Source organism: Eptesicus fuscus, chromosome 13 (genome assembly GCF_027574615.1).
Source record: "Eptesicus fuscus isolate TK198812 chromosome 13, DD_ASM_mEF_20220401, whole genome shotgun sequence".
Lineage (NCBI taxonomy): Eukaryota > Metazoa > Chordata > Mammalia > Chiroptera > Vespertilionidae > Eptesicus > Eptesicus fuscus.
In genome coordinates, this window is record NC_072485.1 from 81,550,430 (window position 1) to 81,576,306 (window position 25,877).

Consider the following 25,877-nt stretch of genomic DNA (forward strand, 5'->3'; position numbering starts at 1 on the left):
AGTTCACCTCTTTCCATTTGGTTTAATTCTTCTCCATCTGCGTATTGTGGGAACACCAGGCGATATATTTTTACACCCCCGCCCCCCTTCTTTTTGCCCTGTGCAAACACTGTAGGCAGGTGCCAACGCCAAGTGAATGAAAAGAATCAAGTTGCAGGCTCACTAGCTCTGCTGGGAGAGATGGAGAGGAGGCAGTTTCTATCTGGAACGGTTCGTCTCACTCTCACTTACTACGCATTTTTTTTCCCTAGAGATTCAACAAAAAGTGGGGCTCCGATCCCTGTTTCCCCTTTGCAGGGAAGGGGCCAAAAGAGGGATGGAGGAAGGAATCCCTAAAGACAATTTCAGGTCACTTCCGGAGAGGACTCCTGCAGGTGGGTCCAGGGGCCAGGCATCGCGGCGGAAGGAGCTGGCGGTGAGCACCTGCACTAGCGTCGCTGTGTGACGTCCAGCTTCCCTGAAGCAGCGATCACTGATCCCGATGGATGTGCAGAGATTCCTGAACCCCCTCCACGCCCCCCACATCAACTGACATCTAGTAAGGCCAGGCTTCTGGACAAAGGGCAGTGGATCCAACGCAGACCGTTACTGCCTCCTAGTGGCCACAGCACGGGGCTCGTCTCTAAATCGAGACGCTAACCATTTTCCAGGTGCTGCTCGAGTTCATCCTCGGGGCTGGAGGGGCCTTAAGAAGCCTCCTGCTTCCTCTCCTCCACTTTGCAGGCGGGATGTAGGTGCTCTAAGTCACAGGTGGGGTCCAGGGCTCCGCGTCCCCAGTCCCGGCCCATCCCGCCCCCGGGCGCTGCAGGCAGCTTCGTGAGGCCGCGGACTCCCGTGGCTCTGCGGACTTCCTGAGTGCTGGGCGCGGCTGATGCCTGTGCCAGGCAGAGAAGGGTGCCACCCCGGCCTGGACCTGTGGCTGCGGAGGGCGCCTCGGGGACAGCCATGCGGCCAAAGACGGCAAACGCCCAGGGAGGACGTCGCGGGACGGGAAGGAAGAAAGAGCGGGTTTGCCAGCGCCGCCAGCGAGCCCCCGGGAGCCGGGAGGGCGGCCTGGACCGGTCTCCCTCGCAGCTCTCGGAAGGGCCCACCTCCGCCCAAGTCCTGGGTCTCGGACGTCTGGTCCTCAGAGTGTGAGGACAGTATGTTTCCGTCCCTAAGCCACTCTGTTTGTGGTGCTTTTGCTGCAGCCGCCCCAGCAAACCTAGAGAGATTCTGTCCCCTGTCCAACCCCTTCCAGTTGTCAATCACGCTTCCTGCGTGGAAGGCAAAGCTGGAAGAAGAAATGACGAAGCGCAGGACTCCCTGGCCAAGCGGTACCGGAGAGGTCCCTCCTGACCCGCCGCCCACGCCCCGCCGGTCCTTCGCAGAGCATGCTGGGGCTTGTAGTTCCGGCGTGCGGAGTCCTGCGCGCGCATACCCAACCGCCAGGCGACTTCCTCTGCGGCCTCGGCTCCCGGAAGTTAAGCAAGTTAAAGTTCAACGCTTCCTTTCCCCGCCTCCTAGTCCCGCAGACTGCCAAGCCAAGTAGCCAATAGGTGGCCTGGCTGGCGCTTTCTTTTACCCGATTGGCTTAGAGTTTTGCAGCCGCCCAGGTAAATTGGCCGGGGATTGGTGGAGCCCTCAGTTTTGAAAATCCTAGAGTTCGCCCGCCCAGCACGGCCCATTGCTTCCCCGGAGCCGTGAGCCTCCGAGCTCGGGAGCGGAGGGTCTGGGCGGTCCGGGGCCTCGTCTAGGGAGGTCGCTGGCCTGGACTGAGCAGCACTTAGGAGACGCGGTTCAACCGAGTGAGTGTTTGCGGGGAGTGTGCGCGGGCGGCCGTGGGCGGGGGCGGGGGCCCGGGCCGGGGGCGGGGGGAGTGTGTGTGTGTTTGGGGGCGTGTGTTAGGGTCGCTGAAGGAGGAACGCAGGAGGCCAAGAGAGAAAAAGGATTATACATTGATTGTTACATCTGCTAGCAGAAGGGCTGAGACCAAAATGGCATCAGCGGGGCCAAGTCGGGGGAGCGGGATGTTTATGCCCCTTGTAAGGGCCAGAGGACCGGGTGCAGGTGGGGGCCAGGGGTAGGCGGCCCACTGGGAGCCAAGGCCGCTCATCCTGAGACCCACAATGAGAACAGCAGGCAGTCGCCGGGGGTGGAGGTGGGGCGAGAGCCCCGGCAGAGCCTAACGGGGTGCAAGAATGTGCCCATCCGGGTGGTGGTTAGCAATGAAGAACTCCTCCCGCCAACTCCGGAGGGGGAGGGGGAGGAGTGGGGGGACCCTGCCCCTTTTTTGGCTGGGAACGGGTCACCTCTTTCACGTGGCGAGGTGACTTTCCTTCGCCCTGGGGCCGGAGATGCCCCCACCTTCCACCTAGGCCACAGGTTCCGAGAACATAACCCCGTCCCCTCCGGGTGCCCAGCACCCTGCTGCGTGTCTGGGAGGCCGCTTGCTGACTTGTACGCGGCGGGAGCGCACACCGCCCGGGTTGTGGGATGGGATTATGCCAGACGGCGTGTCTGTGCAGTTAGCCTTCGCGCAACACCTCCCCTTCCCGCTGAGCGACATTTTAAACCAACCCTTTCCGGATGCCAGGGCAGCCCCTTGCCGCTCCCCAGGCAGGCTCGCTGTCAGAGGTTCAGTTCCATCCAGACACCCAGGCCTTGGAGGGGGGCGGGGAGGGGGGGGGCGGGGAGGCGGGCGGTTTGCCCAAGACCAAAACGTGATGCCTGCCTGTCAGAGGTTGAATCGAGTAGGTGGCATAGCTTGTGGTTTAAGAACACAGTTTAAATCCAGGCCCCGGGGTGGCTGAGTTAATTTCTCTTTGCCTCAGTTTCCTCATCTGCACCCGGGGTGAGAATGAAATGAGACGATGCCTGACTTGGGCATGGACTAGGACTTGGTAAATGGGAGCAGCTCCCTAACTTCTTGCACCCTCAAAAGAACAGGCATCGCAAAGGAGGGCGGCGGGGGGGGCCCCTGTCTGCTGTGTGGTATGGGGGAGGGGTGGTGGGGTGCTCTGGGTTTGTGCACAGGGTTGACACGGGCTGAAGACATGTTTGCTGCTCTTCCCAGGAGCCTCATTCTTGGTGCGCCGATTCCTCCTTTCTCAGGCTCACCTTTGTCCGAACTTGGGGTGGCCCCTTTGAAAGCTGAGCTCTGCTAAACACAAACTTCCCTGTGGCAGACCCTGGGAAGTCCAAGTCCCTTGAAGGTCTCATGAGGATCCTCGAGTAATTACCGTTATAACCCTGGTTTTGAACTCTGTATCCAGTAGTTTGCTCGCCTGCATTTCTTTCACTTGTGACATGTTTCTTTGTCTCCACGTTTTGGCTGCTTCCCTGTGTTTGTTTCTGTGGATTAGGCAGAGCTGCGAGGTCAGCTGGAATTGGCAGAGTGGCCTGGGGTGGTAGGTGTCCTCCAGGGCCCAGTGGCTCAGCCTCCCAGTCACCCGAGGAGGGAGCTCTACGTGCGCCCCTGTGTTGCTTGTGTGCACGGTTTTGTAGGTGAGCCTCGATTGTTGTTGGCCTCACTGGGAGGAGTTGACCTCCAAGGCCAATTGGCTGTGAGGACCAGCTGTGACTACAGTGGGAGAGCTGCTGTGCAGGAGACACCCCTATGGGGCAGGACTTGCTTCAGTGGGGCTGTGGTGCTCACTGAGTCTGCCCCGTGAGTGTGTTGCTTGTGGGGGCAGGAGCCTGGCTGATGCCCAGAACATAGAGTTGTAATCTGCTGTGGTCTGAAGCTGCCCACCAGGTGCACTGACTTTATGGCCTCCAGAGAGGCCTGCAGCTTCCTCCTATTTGTAACGGGTTTGGAAGTGCCCAGGTGAGGCCCAGCTGTAAAGCAAGGCAGGCTGGTGCTGGTGCTGGATCTTGGGCCCTTTATTGATAGGTTTGGGGCCCGCTGACACCAGCTGCAGCTTGTTTGAGAGATTTTAGCAAAGTCCAAAGCCTGAGCCAGGACAGGCCTTTCATGTGGAAAAGCTGCTGCAAACAGCTTGGGGGGGTGGGAGGGGTGGGGGTGGGGGCTGCAAATTGGATGAGGTGGGGTCTCAGGGAACCACCGGGTGGAGCAAACGGGGTGCTCCAGGTTGGTGGGGACTCAGATATGGCTGCCAGTCAGCCCTGCCATGAGGGTGGTCCCAGCACAGGAACAGTGACCCCTGTGAGCACCTCCGTCTGGTGGAAAGCTGTCTCAAGCTCCTCCCCTGATGCCAGACAGTCCAGATCCTCCCATATGTGTCTGGGTCCCCCAACGCCTCCTGGCGCTGGAGCTCAAAGGAAGTGAGTCCGAGTAAGTTCATGCTCGGCCCTCTAAGAGGGACACTTGTGTCTCCTGCAGCCTCTGTGCATCTCAGCCCCAAACCCTGCTGATTCTTACGGCCCGAAGTTATGGGAACTCGTTTCCCCAGCTCTGGGGCCCTGGGGGGAGGGTCTGGTGTGGGGCTGGGACCCCTGGCTCCTCATGGCGGCCTCCGCAGCCCATGTGGGTGCTGGACCAGCTGGCTCCCAGCCTCTGCCCCTCCTTCCAGTCTCAACCTGCTTCCTTCTTCACTTCTCTAGTTGTAGGGCTTCCATTCCGCCAGCGCCCGGGGGTTCTGGGTGACGGAATGACACCTGTGTTTTAGGTGAAATTGTGATGCGTATGTGGGAGGTGGCGAGTGCAGGCGTTCCCCTCCACCACCATTCGGGTTCCTGAGCCACTCATTTTTAGGAAAAGAGAAAACTGGCTCTGTGTTCTCCCTCCCATAATGCCACAGGAGCTCTCTTAAAAAGGAGCATTGCTGCTCGCTCCCCTCCTGCTCTGTACCCACATCAGGGGCGGCTCAGCTCGAGGAGAGAGGTCGGGGGGCCTCTCGGGGAAAAGCAGCCTCTGCCCCTCCTTCTTCCTGACCCCCTCGGAGCGAGAGCCCCTCCCGGGTCCCGGCCTCTGGAAGAGGCCGTTGGTTCCATGTTCTTTGGCCTGAGGCCTGGGGTCAGCTCGTGTGTGGCTCAGGGAGGCTGTGTGGAAGCCCCGCTCCGCCACGGGGGGGGGTGGGGGGGGGGGGAGGAGAGCCACAGGAGGGGAGCGGGCTGCGTGGGGCAGGTGGGCAGGTTCTGTGGGGGCGCGGCTTCTCCCTGAGCCAGGGCGGCCACTGGCCGGGACTCGCACTGTGAGCCCAGAGAGGGGTGGTGTGCGGTGGGGGGGGGCGGTGGGTGGTGGGGGGGACGGTGTGCGGTGGAGGGGGCGGGTGCGGTGGGGGGGACGGTGTGCGGTGGGGGGCAGAGGGAAGGCGCTAGTGCGGTGGGGGGGCGGTGCGTGGTGGGGGGATGGTGTGTGGCAGGGAGGGGACGGTGTGCGGCGGGGGGGGGCGGCGTGCGGTGGGGGGCAGAGGGAAGGCGCTAGGAGAGCGTGAGGAGGACGGGCCCTTCTTTTTGCAGGAGGAGCGAGTGGGTTGGCATTTGGCATTCCGCAGCTCTGGTTCAGGCCCTGGGTGTCTTGTGGTGACTGGGGGTGGGGGCTGTGGCCTGGCAGGCTCTCCCTGGAGAAGGTTCCAGCCCCCAGCCCTGAGCCCTGTGCCTTTTGTCTCTGTTTTCACCGACAGAGCCACCATGGGGCCGACCGCCGCCGGGCCCGTGCGCCTGCTGGAGCTGTGTGACCAGAAGCTCATGGAGTTTGTGTGCAACGTGGACAACAGGCACTTGGTGTGGCTCGAGGAGATCGAGGAGGAGGCCAAGCGCATGTTCACCAGGTGAGGCCGGGCCGGGCCGGGCAGGAGGCTCCAGCTCCGGCTGCTACAGCCCTGGGGACATAGCTGCCCATTTCCTGCCTGGACAGGCAAGACACAGGCTGCCAGGGGCCTCCCGAGTGCCCAGTGTGCTGCGGCCCGAGCTAGTGCAATGGGAGAGGGAGGAGAGGTGTGGCCTGGGCCTCAGAGGACGGCGCGGCACATGCTCCCCTGGCCACCTCGCTCCCCTGCTGCGTCCCGGGGGGAAGCCCCAAGTGCCCGGCTGTGGACTTGGCACATGGCCTTGGTGGCCTTGGAGCTCTCACTTGGTGCTGGTGACCCCAACTTGACCTGTCACTGCTAGGACATGGGTAGGGGCCGGGCGGGGAGTGGTGGAGGCCAGTGGTCCCAGGCAGCCACAAACATCACTCGTTTACCAAACAGAGAATTCAGCAAAGAGCCTGAGCTGATGCCCAAAACGCCTTCTCAGAAGAACCGACGGAGAAAGAAACGGATTTCATATGTTCAGGATGAGAACAGAGACCCCGTCCGGAAAAGGTAGGAGGGGCGGGGGCTGCCTCTAGCCGGTGTTGGCGGGGGGAGGTCAGCTGGGCAGTCGGAGTCTGGAGGCTTTGATCCCCACGTGCGAGCTGGGAGCAGAGGCCCGCGGGAGCGGTGGTGGGCGCCGTGTGGGCCGTGCGGAGGGTGAGTTATCCCGGAAATAGCATGACCCAAGACCGCAGAGTCCAGGCATGTGTGTCTGTGTGTGTTGGGGTCGGGGAGTCTGACCTGGGCCTTGGAGGATGGGAAGGGTTTCCAGAGGTGGGGAAAGACAGAATCCAGGTTTCTGTTTGGGCAAGAGCCACCAGTTGTGGCCGCGGGGGCCTGTGGCTCAGCCCCTGTGCCCTGCTCGTGGTGTTACCATGGAAATGACCGTGGGCTCTCTGATGGCTACACCCAGACCACCGGCAAAGGAGGCTGGGTCTTGGGGCAGGAGGTCCTGGGCACATACCCCAGCTCTGCCCCTTAGGAAGCTCTCTGTCCTTTTGTTAATTCCCACCTCTCCGAGCCTCAGTTTCCCCAAATCTAAAGTGAGAACGGCCCTGCCTCAGCGCTGTGGATTAAGTGATAACATGAGGAAAGCCTGCGGCAGGGTGCGGGCGAGAGGTCTCTGTGACTGATCTTCCCAGAGGGGAGCCCTGGCCTGTCCCCAGGTCCCAGGCGCAGAGCGGGCGGCCCAGCGTCTCCTGGCAACGGGCAGAGCCTGGGCCAGAGCCTGCCTTCTGCCTCCCCGCCCTTCATCTACATCCGCCCTGAGCGGGCAGCCCCCGGGGAGACGGGTGCCCCCGCTCGGACTTGGGGGCCTCCCTGCCTGCTGGGTCCTCAGCCTCTGCTCTGCTGCCTTTGGCAGGTTGTCCCGCAGGAAGTCTGCGAGCCGCGAGGACAAGGTGGAGCAGCTGGCCACGGGGGCCGGGGAGAACGGCGCCGTCATGCGGCGGGTGACTCGGGCGGCGGCGGCGGCCGCGGCGGCGGCCATCGTGGCTTCTGCTTCGCCCAGCCCCGGGTCTCCCACCCTGCTGACCAGGACGCCCAAGATCGTGCCCAGGGTGGAGATAGGCGCCAGCGAGCGCCACAGAGCGGAGCAGCACGCCAGCCAGCTCGTTTCCGCCCGGGCCCCGTCCCCAGCCCCGGCCCCGGCCTCCCACGTCGTCATGCTCTCAGATGAGGAATCGACACCCCAGAAGTCAGAGGCCGGGAGACCGGAGTCGGTCGCCGTGAGCTCTCTGATGGCTACACCCCAGGACCCCAAGGGCCGAGGGGTCAACGCGGGCCGGTCTGTCTCCAAGCTCAGGATTGCACGGACCTCGCCAACCTCCCCGTGGCAGGAGCGGGTGCTGGCGCCCATCCTGCCGGATAACTTGTCCACCCCCAAGGAGGCCCGCGGGGACCGGCGGTCAGTGCGGCGCAGCCTGATGGCCCCGTCCTCCCCGGGCCCCCAGAACCCTCTGGCCCAGAAGTTCTCCCTGGTGGACCAACCGAGGAGCGCCGTCCGCAGGTCCAACAGACTCGCCCAGAATGCCGCCAAGGAGCCGGCCGCCTCTGCCCGCATCATCTGTGAGTCGGGGGCTCGGAGCGGGTGGGGTGCGTGGGGTCCTGGGCGCCCAGCGTGGCTCTGGGGGACCATCTAACCATCCAGCGAGGAGCTGTCCGTAGAACTCTGGGGGCGTCAGTGTCCCGTACCTGCCAGCCACAAACCAGCGTGTGATTGCGGAACTGGGTTTGCCGTTGTTACGTTTTACTTCGTTGAGGTGAACGGAGCCGCACTTGCTGGTGCTGACCGTGTGGGACCGTGCAGATCTCGCCAACCCTCTGGTTTTACAAATAGGAAACTGAGGCCGGGGAGGTGGACCGCCCTCCCTGTAGTTAATGCCATTCCGAGACTCCCCAGGGCCAGTGTGTCCGCTCTCCGGCAGGGGCTCTCGGCTTCCCCACGTCTGTGGGCTGTTGCTGTGAGGGAAACGGTTGGGTCTGAAGATACTGAGGTGAAGGGTGTGAATAGTCACCGTGGCCGACTCATCCAGGGGGACAGCTGGCTGGGTTTGAGGGCCAGTTCATCCCTTTTCCTCCCCTGCGGCCGTGGCAGGTTCCAGGAGCCTCCTCACCTGTCAGCTGGGGGGAATAATAGCATCTGCTGAAAGGGTTGGGGTTCCTTCCCTTCACCCCGCAGGGCGCTTAGGACAGTGTTTGCCGTGTACAAAGGGCTGTCACTTTAGCAGTTTTTATCCTCATTGGCTCCAGCTCAGAGGACCATGGTCCCTGTGGGAGCCTCGGGGGAGGACAGGCAGCTCTGAGTCAGGCCGGCTGCCCGGAGGAGGTGGGTCCTGCCAGGTGGTGCAGATGTGGGGAAAGGGATCCCTGAGAGAGCGACCAGCTCGAAGGCAGACCCTGAGGCATGAAATGGCAAGTGATGGGGCCGCTGGGACTCCATGCCACACGGGCTGGGGCTTGGCCCACTAACGCCGAGGCTGTGGCCCTTGATGGCTGTTGGGAGGTTCCTGGCACTTTATTAAAAATGTCCAAGAGGGAGGGAGGGAAGGAACGAGGCAGGGAGACCAGGAGGAGGCTGCTACAGGGTCAGCAGAGGACGGAGAGGACGGCCAGGTTTTAAATTAATATGGATTAACATTATAGTCAACACCTACCTGGCACTTTCAGATTTATAAAACTCAAGGTTATCTCATTTGGTCCCCCCGTAGCTCTGTTAGCCTGCTGGTGTTTTCCCATTTCACGGAGGAGGAAACTGAGGCTTAACGAGGTCACTGAGTCTATCAGCCACTTGCTGAGGAGGCCTCCTGGAGAGCCCAGGGTGGGCTGGGGCAGGCAGGTGCCGGCACCCGGGGAGGGCTTGCTCTGGGCCACGCGGCTCGGGGATACCTAACCTGGGCGCATGCAGGTGTGTGGTCTGACCCCCTGTCTGTGTTGGGTCTTCAGAACGGCCCAGGTGGGACCTGCCTTGGGGATTTCCTCGGGCCTGAATCTGATCCTGGCCGAGGCCCCAGGGGCGTGGAGCCTGGAGCTCCAGGAGCGGGCAGGAGAGACCCGAGAGCCTGTTCTGCTTCTGGATCTGAGTCCAGGTCCCCAGCGCGTTAGCCGTTCCTGTCGCCCCTGCCTCGGCCCTGTCATTTGATTTGTGGAAAGAAAGGGTCCAGGGAGAAGGTCCATCCTGCCGGGTAACTTGTCCTAACCCTGAGGTGGCACTCGGCTGGTTTCTGAGGTCAGCTTTTGTTCCTCTGTTTCCCCTCAGGTCACAGTTACCTGGAGAGACTCCTAAATGTTGAGGTGCCCCAGAAAGTCAGGTGAGTCCAGTTCCAGGTTTGGGGGCCTCCCAGGTCTGGGCAGGACACACTGGGGCCAGGTTGTCCTGGTGCGCTTAGGATCGGCAGCATTTCCTGTGCCCGACCCTTCCTCCTGGCACTGCCCACGGCAGCCCTGCCCTGCCCCCGTCTGACAGGAAGTGAGGGCGCGGGGTCAGGTCTCCTTCCATTGCCGGCCAGTATCGCTGGTCAGCCCTGGCCTGGCCTTAGCCCTCCACGCCTCCTCCTGGGGATGTGGGCTCCATAGGTTGTCAGATCCCAGGCCTGTGGACGAGCCAGCGCAGCCAGGGGGAGCCGCCTGCCGGTCGGGGCGGGAGGATGGGGCTGGGCTGCTCCCTGCTCGGGGATCGCACCCAGCACTGCTTTGGGGGCGCTCCGTCCTGGAGGCTGCATCCTGCCGTCACTAACACGAGGCCCCCACCGTGCTTTGCAGCAGGGGCCAGTGCTGGGGACGGGGACACGGGTGACTGCAGAGCTTTGCTGGCCCCGTGGTGAACGGAGAGGCCTCAAAAGAGACCTGGCTCCGCAGGCCCAAGGGGTTAGGTGGAGTGGGGAAGCGGCTCCCATCCTGAGTCAAGGCCCCAGTGGGGGTGGGAGGAGGCACATTCAGAACTGCCATCCCTCCGGCAGCAGGCAGCGGGCGCTCCAGAGCCCTGGCTCAGGCTGTTGTCCTCCCGTCCTGTGTGGGGCTGTGGGTTTGCGGCCCAGACCAGGGTCTCTGACAGGCAGCCCTTCTGGGTCTCTGCCCTGGAGCTCCTGTGGGCACGATTCGGGCTGGTGGGTCTCACAGTGTCTCCTGCTCTGCTTTCAGCCCCGAGGAGGAGCCCAGCAAGGAGGCTGAGCCTGTGGTGGAGGCTGAGCCGGAGGTGAGGCGGGCAGGCCAGGGAGGGGAGGGCTCGAGGGCCTTGGGGCGTGTGCTCTGTGCTGTGAGTCTCAGTGCAGAACCCTAAAGTCCTATTGTGGTTTTTTTTCATCTTCACTGACTATATTTTACCCATTGATTTTTATTTTTAAAGGGTGGAAGGGAAGGGGGGGAAGAGAGAGAGAAATATCCATATGAGAGATACACATTGATTGGTTGCCTCCCACATGCACCCTGAATGGGGCTGGGGATTGAACCTGCAACCCAGGTATGTGCCCTCGACCGGGAATCAAACCCATGACCCTTCGGTGCGCAGGAAAATGGTCTGTCTGCTGAGCCACACATCAATTTTTATTTGTGTGTGTGTGTGTGTGTGTGTGTGTGTATAACTTATTTATTTTTGTTAATCTTCACCCAAAGATATTTTTCCATTGATTTTTAGAGCGAGTGGGAGGGAGAGGGAGAGACACACAGAGAGAAACGTGGATCTGAGAGACATACCATGATTGGTTGCTTCCTGCACGCACCCCGACCAGGGGCGGGGATCTAGCCTGCAACCGAGGTACCTGCCTTTGAACGTATCAAAACCGATCCTTTCAGTTTGCAGGCGACGCTCAATCCACCACGCCAAACCGACTAGGCTGACTTTGACTTTAGAGGACGTGGATTAAAGCTGGGCCAGGGCAGCCAGGAAGGGCTCGGACAACGGGGGGCCTGGGGGGAATGAGCAGGCTGGGCTGCGCTGGCTCACTGGGAAGTCAGCGGAAAGGGGCAGGTTCAGGGGTTTGCCCGGATAAACTGCTGCTGCCCTGGTTGCAGGCCTCGTGGGCAGTCCCCTGAAATCGGTTCTTCCCTCAGGTCCCCAAGACTGTCACTAGCACGCCCGGCTCGCAGCCTGCGGCCGGTGGCCAGGACACGCCCTCCGGGGGGCACCGAGGTGAGTCTTCCTGACCTGCCGTGTGCACATACGGCGCCAGGCGGGCTACGGGCCTCGGCCTGCCCTGCCCTCGGGCTGCGGCTGCTGCCAGGTGCCATGTGACTGGCCATGCTGGTTGGTGCAGGAAACGGGCAGGGCCTGAGCTGGGCGAAGCCTGGAACTCCACTCCAGGGCAGGGGGAGCTGTGTGCTGGGTCTTGTCTTGTCCTTCCACTGGCTCACCTCCCACCTTTGTGGGTCCCTGTCTGCAAAGAGGGGGAGTGCCATGGGCTCTGCCATAGGTGCCTGGGTCCAGCTCCCGCCTCCCTGGTGGGGAGAGAGCACTGTAGTTGGGGGGCCTTGAACTCTGCTTCCCCAGTGACCCCGGGTCAGGGACGGTGGCCATGCCAGCTCCACAGCTCCCTGGGGCTGCAAGGACCCTTTGGAACGCAGGGCGGGGCAGCTCTGCGTTTAGTCCTGGCCGTGAGCCAACATGTACCCACCCCCTCCCCTGCCGACCCTGCATGGGAGCCCCGCCGCCTCCTGTCACGTGGCCTCGGGCTGGGGGCCAGGAGGAGGGATTGGAAGCTCGTCAGTGGGCCTGGGAGAGCCCAGCTCAGCCCTGGAAGAGGTGGCCAGCCCTGGTTTGTCCTCAGTTCTCCTCACAGAGGCCCGGCTGGTGGTGAGCGGTCCATGGGCCAGGGATGCTGTGCTGGCTCTGGGTGTCCACAGCTCTGCCCAGGCCAGTCGGCGCTAAGGCTCTGCCTCGGGCCACCCTGGGGTCTGCTGTGCCAGTGGGCCCCTTCCCGACCCGCCATGCCGTCCCGCTCCCTCCCTGAAATCGCTGTCTTCACAGAGGCCAAGACCCCCCAGACAGCGGGCCCCGCAGAGCCGCCGCAGAGCGCCAGGTGGGTGTCTGGGAAGGGGTGTGGCCACTGTTCCGAGGGGCCCAGCGCGGCACGGACCTCGAGTCCCCTTGGGGAGGGTGGGCTGTGGTCAGGGGCCTGGTGCTCTGACTGATGAAGGAGGCAGCTTGATGCCGGGGGGCCTGGCCTGGGTGGGGGTGCCCGGATCCTAGAGCCCATCCTTCTGTGTCCTCCTGGCGTGTGACCTCGGACTGGCCACGTCCCTTTCTCTGCCTGGGCAGCGGAGGGGCGGCCAGGGAGACCCACCTCTGCCGCCTGGAGTCCAGTGGGCTGCTCCCGGATTTCTTCACGGGGTGAATTTTCCTGGGGTGTGGCTCGGGCTCTGGAGGGGGTGCCGGGGTCAGCCCCGTGATGCTGCTGCCTCCCGCGCCTGCAGGAGGAAGCGCAGCTACAAGCAGGCTGTGAGTGAGCCGGACGAGGAGCAGCAGCTGGACGAGGAGGAGCTGCAGCCCCCGCAGAGCAAGACCCCTTCCCCGCCCTGTCCGGCCAGCAAGGTGAGTGGGCGTCGGCCCTCCCTCTGGGCCGGTGCCCGCCCTGCGTCCTGACCCTGGCCCGTCTGCAGGCCGTGCGGCCGCTCCGGACCTTCCTGCACACCGTGCAGAGGAACCAGATGCTCATGACCCCGGCCTCCGCCTGCCGCAGCAGCGTCATGAAATCCTTCATTAAGCGCAACACTCCCCTGCGCGTGGACCCGAAGGTAAGGGAGCCCGTGCCCCGGGCTGAGCGCTGCTGGAGGGCTGCATGGCCACGGCTCCTGGCTGGCCCCGAGGCTGCTGGGAGCAGCTTGCGTCTGCGCCAAGGCAGTGTGACCTGGCACTGTCCTGGGCCGGCTCGGCCTCTTGGGCCATGGGCTGCCTCGATCTCTGGGGATGCCCTGAGCTCTTGGGTGCTGTGCTGTGGCCGAGAGGCTTGGCCATCTCTGACCCCTGGGCTGGGAAGTGGCAGGCGCCCGCCCTACCCCCATCCCACAGCACAGTGCCTGGAGGGTCAGGGTGAGGGACATCACTGGTGGGACGAGGGCTGGGTCAGATGAGAGGGTGTGGCCCGAGCCGACGCCTTGGCATAGCCAGGAGCCTGGCCAGCTTCCAGGACGTCCCCTCGGCATTAACTCGGCTTTTCCCTGTCTCCTCTCCACAGTGCAGCTTTGTTGTAAGTAAAACCTTCCTGCCCTTAACCTCGCTGCGCCCAGCACTTGCTGCTCTAACTGGCTTTGCCCACTGACCGCGCAGAGCACTAACACGCCAGCGGGAGCTGTAAGGGAGGGGGGCCGTGAACCGAGGTGCTGGGCCTCCCGCACCTCCTCCCTGCCTCTGCCTCTGCCTCTGCCTCTGCCTCTGCCTCTGCCTCTGCTGCCAGGAGCGGAGTGTCGGCCTCCCCAAGGCAGAGGAAGCAAAGGGGGTGTGACCTGCAGCTGCACAGGCCACAGCTTGTAGCTCCCCACAGCCACCTCCCTCCCTCCTGCCAGCCCTGGGCTTCCCCTCGGGTCTGAGCTGAGTTGATTGGGCCACACCTGAGGGGAGGGCGGAGCAGTGGGTGCTCTTGTCCTCTGCGAAGCTCGCGGTGCGCCTCCGCGTCCCCTGCCCTGAGCTGGGGAGCGTTGGCTCAGGTTGGGGACAAGAGCCTGTTCTGCTGACAGCAGGAGCCTGTGTGCTCGGGCAGGAGGAGGTGGTGGGCACGCGCTTGCGCCTCCCGGGTGCTTCCTCGGAAGAGCGGCGGGTGTGATGGCCTCTGGGTCTGTCCCGTTGGAGAGAGCCAGCCAAAGGCCACCTAGTACTGCCCCGGGGGGTGGGCCCAAACCCGCATCCTCCGCCAGGCCTCCCGCACCCCTCAGCCTCTAGGGCCCACTTTTTCTCTTTCTCCGCCTTCAAGAAAAACACATTTTTATGTTAAAAGTTGTACAGTGAGGTTTATGTTGGAAACTATGCGCTGAAACCTATTTTGTAAAGGCCCCCGTGAACATTTTTTAGTGTTCCATTTTAATTTGTCTATTGTGATGTTGACTATTTCATTTTGCAGTTTTTTACTCATTGCTCTAGGCGTCACTCCTCCCCCCCCCGCCCCCCCCCGCCCCCCCCGCCCCCCCCCCCCCCGCATGTGGCCTTGACCAGAATCGAGCTCAGGACCCTTCAGTCCGCAGGCCGATGCTCTATCCACTGAGCACACCGGCCAGGGCTTTCCCAGTCACGTGGATCTCCGTTCAGGTGCAATGTAGAAATCTCACTCTCCCGCTGTGTGCCTGTGTGCGTTCTCGTACACGCCTCAGCCTCACACGCCTCAGCCTCGCACGCTGACGCCTGGCCGGGCTGGTGCCAGCCCTCTCGCCGGCACGCTGTAGAGGACTCCAGGGAAAATAGTCCGTCGCATATGACCAGACACCTGCCTGTTTATTCTTTAGCTCTGGTGTCTCACGTTTCCTTTGAGAGGGAGCCTGCTGCCGGCAACAAATTCTCCAGGGCTTTTCTGGTGTTTTTTTTTTTTTAATCCTCACCGATGACATTTTTCCATTGATTTTTTAGAGAGAGTGAGAGAGGGAAAGACAGAGACATGACAATGTGAGAGAAACACGCCGATTGGTTGCCCCCTCCCTGCACGCAACCCAACCAGGGCCTGGGCTGTGGAAGAGCCTGCAACCTAAGTATGTGCCCTTGACCGGAATCGAACCCAGGACCCTCCGGTCCGCAGGCCGACGCTCTATCCACTGAGCCACACTGGCGAGGGCTGTCTAGTTTTCCTTCATTTCTGAAGGCTCTTGTCGCTGAATGCAGATAGAGAGAGCTCTTAGTGGCCAGTCCTTGGCTTTCAGCACTTGACCAATGTGGCGCCACTTCCTCCTGGCACCCAGAGGTTCTGATGAGAAGTTTTCAGTCACTCACATCGCTGCCCCACCCGCCCCTTCGGTAATGTGACTTTTGTGGCTGTGTTTGAGAATGTTTCCCTCTGGGTGAAGTTTCGGCTGTGTGCTTATGATGTGGCGAGACATGGCTTTCCTTGGATTTATCCTACTTGGGTTTTGAGGACCTTCGTGAAGCTGTACGTTTATGTCTTTTACCTCATTGGGAGCGCTTCCAGGCCATTCTTTTCCCACATTCCCCGCATTGCTCCCTTCCCGGCGTGGAATGACGAGGGCACAGCGATAGGCCTTTGGTGTCCTCTCAAGGTTGCCTCAGGCTCTCTGTATTTTTCCTCCGTCTGTTTTCTCTGCTCACACTGGGTGCGTGCTGTTAATTTATCTGCATGTTTTACTGACGCCCGTCTTCCCCCTCTGCTCTTGGGCCCACCACTGCATTTGTCTCGGGGACTTTTATTCTCACATTTCCATTTCCTTCTTCCTTGGACCTCCTGCTGGCCGAGAGGATGCTTCCCCGGGTGTCCCGAGAGCTGTGATTGCTCGCTAGCGCGCACACAGCGTGAGAAGGTTCCAAAGCACAGGCGCAGACTCCCAGTCTCGTTCGCTCTCCTTTCAAATGCACTTGAACACAGTTACCCTCAGAGCGTACATCCAGCTGAACCTAGTTTTTGTGCTGTCCACAGTTTGGCAGGCTAAGTCGAGGGCCTTAGGGTCCCTGAGAAGGAAGACGGAAGGAGGGCCTCAGTCTGAGTGGCAGTGGAGGGGGTTTGGGGGTGACTCTGCCCTCGGAAGCAGTCTGGTGCTGCTGCCCATCTGGCTGGAGGCTGTGGGCCTGGGCGGTTGTCCGGGGCCGTCCTCACACGCCCTCCCACCCAGGAGAAGGAGCGGCAGCGCCTGGAGCAGCTGCGGCGGAAGGAGGAGGCCGAGCAGCTCCGCAGGCAGAAGGTGGAGGAGGCCAAGCGGCAGCGGCTGGAGGAGGTGAAGCTGTAAGTGGCCCAGGTCCCAGCGCCGGGCGGCCCAGGCCGCACTGGGCTCCCCTGACGGCCCTGTGCTCGCAGGAAGCGGGAGGAGCGCCTGCGCAAGGTGCTGCAGGCCCGGGAGCGGGTGGAGCTGATGAAGGAGGAGAAGAAGAAGCAGATTGAGCAGAAGTTTGCTCAGCTGGATGAGAAGACCGAGAAGGTGCGAGCCCGGGCTGGTGGGCGGCCAGGTTTCCGGGGGCTGTTCCCTGCTGGGGCCCACGCAGCTCACACTTGGTGTCCGAGGTTAGAACTGGACCCTCGTAAGTGAGGGGCTTGATGCCCTGGGCGCCTCTCTGCGAGCAGGGCGTTGGTCTGAGCCCCGCTGAGGCGGGAGGTCTAAGCTGCAGCCCTTGGCGAGGGGGTGGGCTGGCGCCAGGCACCCCTCCCCTGGGCTGTGCGGGGTTTGTGGGGGCCTGGGGTGCCTGTCACAGTTCTGGGACCCGCTCTAAGGTTGAGGGAGGAGGGCTGCTCTCACGGGCACGTGTGGGTGGGCTCTGCAGGCCAAGGAGGAGCGGTTGGCGGAGGAGAAGGCCAAGAAGAAGGCGGCGGCCAAGAAGCTGGAGGAGATGGAGGCTCGCAGGAAGCAGGAGGAGGAGGCGCGGAGGCTCAGGAGGCTGCAGCAGGTGCGGTGCAGGGCGGCGTGGGCATCGGGGAGGAGGTGGGGCAGATGGGCGCTGCCTGAGCCCCTGGGGGCTGCTGGGCACACCCCACTTGGTTGGCTTAATTCTGGAGGCTCTTGTGGCTTCGGCTCTGAGGAGGATTAACACACACGTTGGAGGTGGCACTTTGAGGGTTAAGCACATGGACTCGAAGCCAGACTCCAGTCTCAGCTCTGCCCCTGTGAGCTGTGTGGCCGCACAGGGCACTGGGCCTCTCTGTGCTTGGGGTCCTTCCGGTGGCGGTGGGACCTACGCGGTCGGGCTGCTGTGAGGTGGGATGTTCTGCCTGTGAGAGGGGGACCAGCTTCTTCCTCGGAGCTGTCGATCTCACGGCCCCGGGAGCACGAATCGGTCTGCGTTGTGACACTCAGGCTGAGCTTGCTGAGTGTGTCCTCCAGGCCCGGCACTGTTCCAGGATGTGTATAAGCTCAGCGACCCCGTGGGGTGCAGGTGTTCGTGCTTTTGTCCCCATTTGATCGAAGAGGAAGCCAAGGCCTGAGGGCTTCAGAGTAGCCTGTGGCACCGCGAGTGCGCCCGGCTCCAGTCTGTGCCCCTAACCACTGAATCTGCCGCAGCGGCCAAAGCAGGTGCCGCCAGATGCCTTCGCCGGCTGGTGGCGGGGATCCCGTGGTGCCTGGCGTGGGGGCACCCTGGCTCAGCCCCTGACCGTCTCTGATGCCTCTTCCCAGGCCTCTTGCGCCTCCAGGCCTGGCCTGCGCCCTGACCTCGCTATGTGTTCACAGGAGGAGGAGGAAGAGCGGCGACACCAAGAGCTGCTGCAAAAGAAGAAGAAGGAGGAGGAGGAGGAGCAGGAGCGGCTGCGGAAGGCGGCCGAGGCCAAGAGGCTGGCGGAGCAGCGGGAGCAGGAGCGGCGGAGGGAGCAGGAGCGGCTCCAGGCCGAGAGGTGAGGGCGCCCCGAGGGCCAGGCTGTGGGGCAGCCCCTGAGGGCCCAGGCGGCATCCTGCCACGTGTGTTTGTGTGGACGAGAGACGGAGCGGCCCCCTAGCGCAGCTGCCCCTTCCGATGGGCTTGGCAAGAGGGCGACGCTTCCCTGGGCTTGTCTTTCTAAGTTACTGATTTCTATGGAAGGAAACATGGATTTGTTCCACTTATTTATGCCTCCATTGGCTGAATCTTTTTATTTTTTTAGTTTTTGATTTCAGAGAGGAAAGGAGAGGGAGGGAGAGATAGAAACATGATGAGAATCATTGGTCCGCTGCCTCCAGCACGCTCCCTACTAGGGATCAAGCCTGCAACCCAGGCATGTGCCCTTGACCAGAACCGAACCGGGGACCCTTCAGTCCGCAGGCCGACACTATCCACTGAGCCAAACCGGCTAGGGCCATTGGTTGATGCTTGTGTGTGACCTGACCCAGGGTCGAACCCGCAACCTTGGTGTAGCGAGATGGTGCTCCAACCATCTGAGTGACCCAGCCAGGGCTTTCTGTGCTCTTGATTGACACCAAGGTGCCTTGGTCCTGGGGCAGTCGGAGACAGGAGTCTGGGCGGGGACAAGGGTGGGGGTGACAGTTGATGTGGCTTTAGGATTGCATGTGTGCCACCCAATGCCATGGTCTTCATGGGGGTGACGGGTGATGGTCGGAATGGTTGGCAGCTTAGGTGGTTCTGAGCTACACGCTCTACGCGTGTTTCTTGTCGCATCCTCACCTGAAGGCGGGTGGCAGAGGAGCCAGCGGCTCCACCTCCCGGAGGTGGGGGGCAGGTGCAGAGGGTTAAATGCCTCGCTCAAGCCCCAGCTGTCAGTGGAGGTGGCGCCAAAGCCCAGTAACGGCCCAGCCCTGCTTCACGCTGGGCCTGGAGCCCGAGGTCCACTCTGTGGGACCGTCCGAGGTAACTCAGATTTTCTCACCTGGTCCTCGGGGCGACCGGAGGGAAGGTGTCGGGAACCCCGTGTGCAGCAGACAACACTGAAGCTCAGACCTAAGTCAGCCGGAAGCGGGCCAGGTTGGGTGGACGCCAAAGCCGAGTGCTCCCTGCCCCTGGCTGTGGCTTTCCGGTCCTTGGGGCACAGGCGCGGCGGTGGGCTCTCGGCTGCTGTGCCCATTCTGCCATTCCACCTTCTACGGCCAGCGCCGTGGGCCCGGCTTCCCTGGCAGGGATGGGAACCGAGCCAGGGCTCAGCTCCCTGCCCTGACAGGCCCTTGCTTGGTCCTCAGGGAGCAGCAGGAGAGGGAGAAGGCCCTGCGGCTGCAGAGGGAGAGGCTGCAGAGGGAGCTGGAGGAGAAGAAGAAAAAGGTACAGGGCAGCCAGGGGTGCGGGGCTCACCCGGGGTCTGCGCTGAGCTTGGGGCTGGGAAGCCCCGACCTGGGGGCTCCTGGGGCGGGAACTGCCTTGCTTGGCCGTGTGGGGTTGGTCTGGGGTGGGGCAGAGGACATGCACACGGCCCCTAACCCCCCGCCGGCCGCTGGTCCCAGGAAGAGCAGCAGCGTCTGCAGGAGGAGCAGGAGAAGAAAGCCAGGGAGGCTGCCGCGGCCAGCAAGAGCCTGAACACGACCGTGGACGTGCAGGTGAGGCTGGGCCTGATTCTTCTTCCCGGAGCCGGAGGCCGGATGGGATCTAAGGCCCCTAAAGAGGGAGGGCGCAGGAGGCCAGTAGTTCTTACTGTTCTGGATACGCATGTTCTTTCTTAATCTTAAAATAGATTTTTTTTTTTAAAAAAAAGAAACTTAAACTGGATAAAAGAGTAGAAAGTAAAAGGAACCTCAGATGAAAGCGCTGTATTTTCACGTCTAAACATTGTAAACAGTCTGAGTGGACACAGACCGTCCATCCTGTCCTGGTCCCCCGGCTGCTTTAACGGGGTGGAGACCAGGTGGCTGAAGCAGCGTTTATTGAGGCGGGAACGCCAAGGCCAAGGCGCCCGCGGAGTCGTGTCTGCGGGGCGTCTCCCTGGTTCACAGACAGCTGTCCTCCGCCGAGCCCTCGCGTGCGGGGCCGGGGGGGCCTCTGGGGTCTCTTTTTGAAGGGCACTGATCCGTTCACGAGGGCTCCACCCCCATTATCTGAGCACCCCCCTAAGGCCCCACCTCCTGATACCATCCTGTGGAGGGATGGGTTTATCAGGGATTTGGGGAGGACACAAGTATTTACTCCAATACATGCCGCTTGGCAGCTTGGTATTTCTTTCTCCTCCGTTTTTTAAAAATACCTGGTGCCCATCTGTGTCAGCATCGTAAGTCTCCCATGTTTGACTGTACCAGCTGGTCGTCCCAGACTTTCTTTAACTGGCGCCTGCTGGCAGGCACTGGGTGACTTGCAGCTGAATGCTTTACAGACCAAGCGTGCTGTGGGGAAGGGTTTCAGCGCAGCACAGGCGGTTCCAGCCACGGGGCTCCCAGGGGGTCCCCAGGCGCTGTGCAGAGACACGCTGACCTGGGGGGACATCTGCAACTTTCACATGAAACAGGAAGAGGCGGGCTGTGCATGTGGTGTGACTTGACGTGACCCTGAGCCCTTTGACTTCTGTGACAGGAGGGGAGGTGGCCGGGCCCCAGCCCCTCGGGGGTGGGAGGTGCAGGAGTTGGGGAGGGGCGCTGACGCCCTTGTTTACTTTCCAGTCTCCAGCTTGTACCTCCTATCAAATGACGCCACAGGGGCACAGGGCTCCCCCCAAGATCAACCCGGATAACTACGGGATGGACCTGAACAGCGACGACTCCACCGACGACGAGTCGCATCCCCGGAAGCCCATCCCCTCCTGGGCCCGAGGTGAGCGGCCGGAGCCCTGGGTCCTGGTCGTCACGTGCCTCGGGCCTGGAGGGAGGGGCTCGGGGGGGCGGTGTTGGGAGGCTGTGGTGCTCGAGGCCTGGAAACGCCGTGTTGGCCTGACAAGCCTGCACCCGCCTTGGGCCGCGCTCAGGGAAGAGTTGGACCCTGTCCCGTGGGCGCCCCTTGGAGCAGGTGCTGGACGCCTGTGTTCTCACCAAGCACGTTCATTGGGGCACCGTGGGCAGTGAGACGTGGGCCTGAGTGGGCCTGAATAAGCGGCGTGGGGTGGGATAGAGCTCCGAGAGGTGATGGGCTTAGCAGCGCCCTGAGCTCCGGGGGAGGTCCCGCTGGGAAGGCAGGGGAGCCCACGGGGTGGGGGGCGGGCACTGGAGAGGACTGACCCGCGGTTCACAGGCCCCTGCGCTGAAACGGGGTGTGGGCGAGCGTGATGCGGCCTGGACCGGGGTGCGCCTGCGGCAGTGGCGCTCGTGCATACAGTGGCGCTCGTGCATACAGTGGCGCTCGTGCATACAGTGGCGCTCGACGGTGCAGGGCTGGGCCGGCGGCTGCAGCAGGCAGCTTGCTCGCTCTGACGTCATCTCCCTAACGGCCAGCATCGGGCACTTGGGAGGTGTCCGTTAGCAGCGGTCCTTGTGGCCAGGGAGCCAGAGGACTGGCAAAGCCACCTGAGTGTAGTGACCTTCGTCAGCCTAAGCTCTTTTTCCACATCTGTGAAATGGGCGTGATAATAGCACAGCTGAGAAGGGTTATTGAGGAAGAAGTTCGCACACTGAAGGCCTGGTGCAGAGCAAGCTGGGCACACGTTCCCCCTGATCCTCCCTGATGGCCCCCTCTGTCTGCACCCCCACGTCGGGGCCCCGCGGCTGGCTGCCGAGATAAACAGCTGCGCACAGGAGTCGAGGGCGGACGGCACCATAGGCTTACGTTCTGAGCTTGGCTCGAAACCCCGGCTCTGCCAGTTCCTAGCCGGGTGCCTTTGGGCACAGCTCACCGCTATAAAATGGGGAGAATGAAGGATGGGCTCCCAGGTGGGCGTGGGGTAACGAGAGCCCGGCCCCTGTGCGTGCCTGAGGACCAGCGTTCAGACGAGGCTGCCGGACGATGGCAGGAGAGGGTGATGGTGTTTGGTGGGGGCGGGAGGGGCAGGCCTCCGAGGAGCTGGCCTGGCAGCAGGGGGGCCTGCTGGCGTGGAGACGCTGACGGGGCTCTAGGTGGGGCAGGGGCCTGGGGATCCCCCAGGCAGTGACCCGGCCCTGTGTCCCCTGCAGGCGCCCAGCTCAGCCAGGCCATCCTCCACCAGTACTACCACCCGCCGAGCCTGCTGGAGCTCTTCGGCGCCATCCGCCCGCTGGACCTGGAGGACATCTTCAAGAAGAGCAAGCCGCGCTACCACAAGCGCACCAGCTCCGCCGTCTGGAACTCGCCGCCCCTGCAGGGCCCCAGGGTCCCCAGCGGCCTGGCCTGCAGCCTGAAGAAGTTCTGAGCAGGCCGCTCGTCTGTCTGTCTGTCATCTCTCCGTCCTCCTGTGCCCTCCTGCCTGTGTTCTGTCCCCGAGGGTGGTTCTGTATGTTCTGTGAATGTTCTGGTGGCCCCGGCGGTGTGGAGGCTGCACGCGGCGTGAGTTTGCGGGAGTCCCGGCCCGGCCCGGCCCGGCCCCCGTGGCCCGCAGGCAGCACTCTGTAACTAGGCTGCAGTATTTAGCCCGGACGCTTTAACAGGGAGATTAATAAAGTTCGTTCCTTTAAGCCTGCTGTGGGTTCTGTGAAGACCAGGGGCCTCGGCTGACCCCGGCCCCTGGCCCTGCCGCCGTGTGTCTGGGGCCACCGGAAGGGCTGGCAGAGCCAGGCACTGGGCCTTGTCCTTGTGCTTCAAGGTCACGGGTCCCACCCCGGAGAGGAGATGGGGTGGGGCTCATGGTGCCCTCCCGGGCGGCCCCGAGAAGCACGGCTGCTCTCCGGGTGGGCAGGTGCAGTCATGCCTGTGCTTCTGGGGCGCTCCCTGTTTGTAAGGGGGTGCTGTTCCCTGGGAGCGGCCTGGAGAACTGGGCTCTCCATGCAGCTCCGCCCCTTAGGGCAGCCCCTCAGCCCCCCGCTGCGTGGGTGGTGACAGGTTGAGCTCCTTAACAGGATCAGAAAGGGATGAGGAGAGGAGATGTCTCTTTTTTTTTTTTTTTTTTTAATTTCTTTATTGATTAAGGTGTCACATATTTGTCCTCATCCCCCCATTCCCATCCCACCCCTCTCCCCACACATGCCCCAATCCCCTGTTGAACTTAACCGTTGGATAGGCTTATATGCATGCATACAGGTCCTTTGGTTGAACTCTCCCCCTCCCCCCACCCTCCCCCTACCCTCCCCTATCCTCCCTCTGAGGCCCGATAGTCCGATCGATGCCTCCTTGCTTCTGGTTCTGTTCTTGTTCCTCAGTCTATGTTGTTCCTCATTTCCTCTAGATGAACGAGATCAAATGTCACTAGATATATACTAATAAGAACTGAATGTGAGACGAGCAATAATATTTATGCTGACAGGCAAATGAATCAATCTGTAGCGAGCTTCCCCCTGGACCAACAGTTCTTTTGAGACCCAATTTCGATGTCCAGTAGTTCCTTATGTGTACATGTCAGCACTGACCCCTCAGCTCTGGATGGTGGACAAATGGTGGTAATGGAGGTCTGACTCCCTCTGGTTTGGTCTCGGCCGATCCCAGGGGGACGGCGTCACCTGGACTAAGGGGCACGTGGCCTCATCCATACCCAAGGGGCGCGTGGTCTCACCCGGGCCTGGGACCCAGCCTCACCCGGATGGATCCAGGGGCGCACGGCCTCACCCGGACCCAGGATCTGGCTTCACCCGTACCCAAGGACGCTTGGCCTCTCCCAGACCCAGGGGCACGTGGCCTCACCCGGGCTTAGTTGCACAAGGCCTCACCTGGATCCAGGGACACATGGTCTCTCCCGGACCCAGGGACGCTTGGCCTCTCCCAGACCCAGGGCCACTTGGGCTCACCCGGGCCTAGGTGTACGAGGCCTCATCCGGATCCAGGGACGCATGGTCTCACTTGGACCCAGGGACGCTTGGCCTCTCCCAGACCCAGGGGCACGTGGCCTCACCCGGGCCTGGGTTCACGAGGCCTCACTCGGATCCAGGGACACATGGTCTCACCCAGACCCAGGAACGTTTGGCCACTCCCAGACCCAGGGCCACTTGGGCTCACCCGGGCCTAGGTGCACGAGGCCTCATCCGGATCCAGGGACGCATGGTCTCACCCGGACCCAGGGACGCTTGGCCTCTCCCAGACCCAGGGCCACTTGGGCTCACCCGGGCCTAGGTGCACGAGGCCTCACCCGGATCCTGGGACACATGGTCTCACCCGGACCCAGGGATGCTTGGCCTCTCCCAGACCCAGGGCCACTTGGGCTCACCCGGGCCTAGGTGCACGAGGCCTCACCCGGATCCAGGGACACATGGTCTCACCCGGACCCAGGGACGCTTGGCCTCTCCCAGACCCAGGGCCACTTGGGCTCACCCGGGCCTAGGTGCACGAGGCCTCACCCGGATCCAGGGACACATGGTCTCACCCAGACCCAGGAACGTTTGGCCACTCCCAGACCCAGGGCCACTTGGGCTCACCCGGGCCTAGGTGCACGAGGCCTCACCCAGATCCAGGGACGCATGGTCTCACCCGGACCCAGGGACGCTTGGCCTCTCCCAGACCCAGGGCCACTTGGGCTCACCCGGGCCTAGGTGCACGAGGCCTCACCCGGATCCAGGGACACATGGTCTCACCCGGACCCAGGGACGCTTGGCCTCTCCCAGACCCAGGGCCACTTGGGCTCACCCGGGCCTAGGTGCACGAGGCCTCACCCGGATCCAGGGACACATGGTCTCACCCAGACCCAGGAACGTTTGGCCACTCCCAGACCCAGGGCCACTTGGGCTCACCCGGGCCTAGGTGCACGAGGCCTCACCCGGATCCAGGGACACATGGTCTCACCCGGACCCAGGGACGCTTGGCCTCTCCCAGACCCAGGGCCACTTGGGCTCACCCGGGCCTAGGTGCACGAGGCCTCACCCGGATCCAGGGACACAAGGTCTCACCCAGACCCAGGAACGTTTGGCCACTCCCAGACCCAGGGCCACTTGGGCTCACCCGGGCCTAGGGGCACGAGGCCTCACCCGGATCCAGGGACACATGGTCTCACCCGGACCCAGGGACGCTTGGCCTCTCCCAGACCCAGGGCCACTTGGGCTCACCCGGGCCTAGGTGCACGAGGCCTCACCCGGATCCAGGGACACATGGTCTCACCCGGACCCAGGGACGCTTGGCCTCTCCCAGACCCAGGGCCACTTGGGCTCACCCGGGCCTAGGTGCACGAGGCCTCACCCGGATCCAGGGACACATGGTCTCACCCAGACCCAGGAACGTTTGGCCACTCCCAGACCCAGGGCCACTTGGGCTCACCCGGGCCTAGGTGCACGAGGCCTCACCCAGATCCAGGGACGCATGGTCTCACCCGGACCCAGGGACGCTTGGCCTCTCCCAGACCCAGGGCCACTTGGGCTCACCCGGGCCTAGGTGCGCGAGGCCTCACCCGGATCCAGGGACACATGGTCTCACCCGGACCCAGGGACGCTTGGCCTCTCCCAGACCCAGGGCCACTTGGGCTCACCCGGGCCTAGGTGCACGAGGCCTCACCCGGATCCAGGGACGCATGGTCTCACCCGGACCCAGGGACGCTTGGCCTCTCCCAGACTCAGGGCCACTTGGGCTCACCCGGGCCTAGGTGCACGAGGCCTCACCCGGATCCTGGGACACATGGTCTCACCCGGATCCAGGGATGCTTGGCCTCTCCCAGAGGAGATGTCTCTTGAAACCACCTCGGGCTGTGCTTGCCAGCAGCTGAGATGTTTCCAACAAAACCAGGAAGCTGCGAACAGAGTGCTTAGTGCCCATGGGAGCCGGCCCTGGTCCTGCCCGGAGCCGCCGGCGGAGTTCCCGAGGTGCGAGGGCGCCCCTTGTCCGCTGCCGCTCCAGCCCCCGCGGTGGGCCGGGGCCAGGTCAAGCCGCAGCCAGTCGCGTGCAGTCCGATTGGAGCCCACCGACGGGAACGCCCGCTGTCCCTGCTCTGCGGGGGCCGGGGAAGCAGCCGCACAGGCCTGGTGGCCGCGCAGCCGCAGTGCTTCCTGTGCCCCCGACAGAAAGCGCCTCTGACTCCCTGGGAACTCGCCACGGCTGCGCCGGGAGCGCTTTCACAGGAGGAACTGGGCGTCCATGTTGCTGAACCCCAGGCCCCAGCAGCCCACGCAAACGCCTCGCACTTCCTTCGCATT

The 25,877-nt window shown here is 62.8% G+C and overlaps 1 protein-coding gene across 1 annotated transcript; it reads left to right on the forward strand.

Annotated features, from left to right (window-relative positions):
* The first annotated feature begins 1,658 nt into the window (after positions 1-1,658).
* Positions 1,659-22,289, forward strand: INCENP (inner centromere protein). The gene is made up of 18 exons (XM_054725601.1): positions 1,659-1,787; positions 5,568-5,714; positions 6,135-6,248; positions 7,102-7,805; positions 9,496-9,547; positions 10,377-10,431; positions 11,286-11,364; positions 12,199-12,250; positions 12,645-12,762; positions 12,831-12,965; positions 15,993-16,102; positions 16,175-16,295; positions 16,636-16,758; positions 17,538-17,698; positions 18,972-19,050; positions 19,230-19,322; positions 20,373-20,523; positions 21,813-22,289. Exons 2-18 carry the CDS (start codon positions 5,575-5,577, stop codon positions 22,025-22,027), a joined length of 2,502 nt encoding a protein of 833 aa, XP_054581576.1. The 5' UTR covers positions 1,659-1,787; positions 5,568-5,574; the 3' UTR covers positions 22,028-22,289.
* Positions 22,290-25,877: the final 3,588 nt, after the last annotated feature.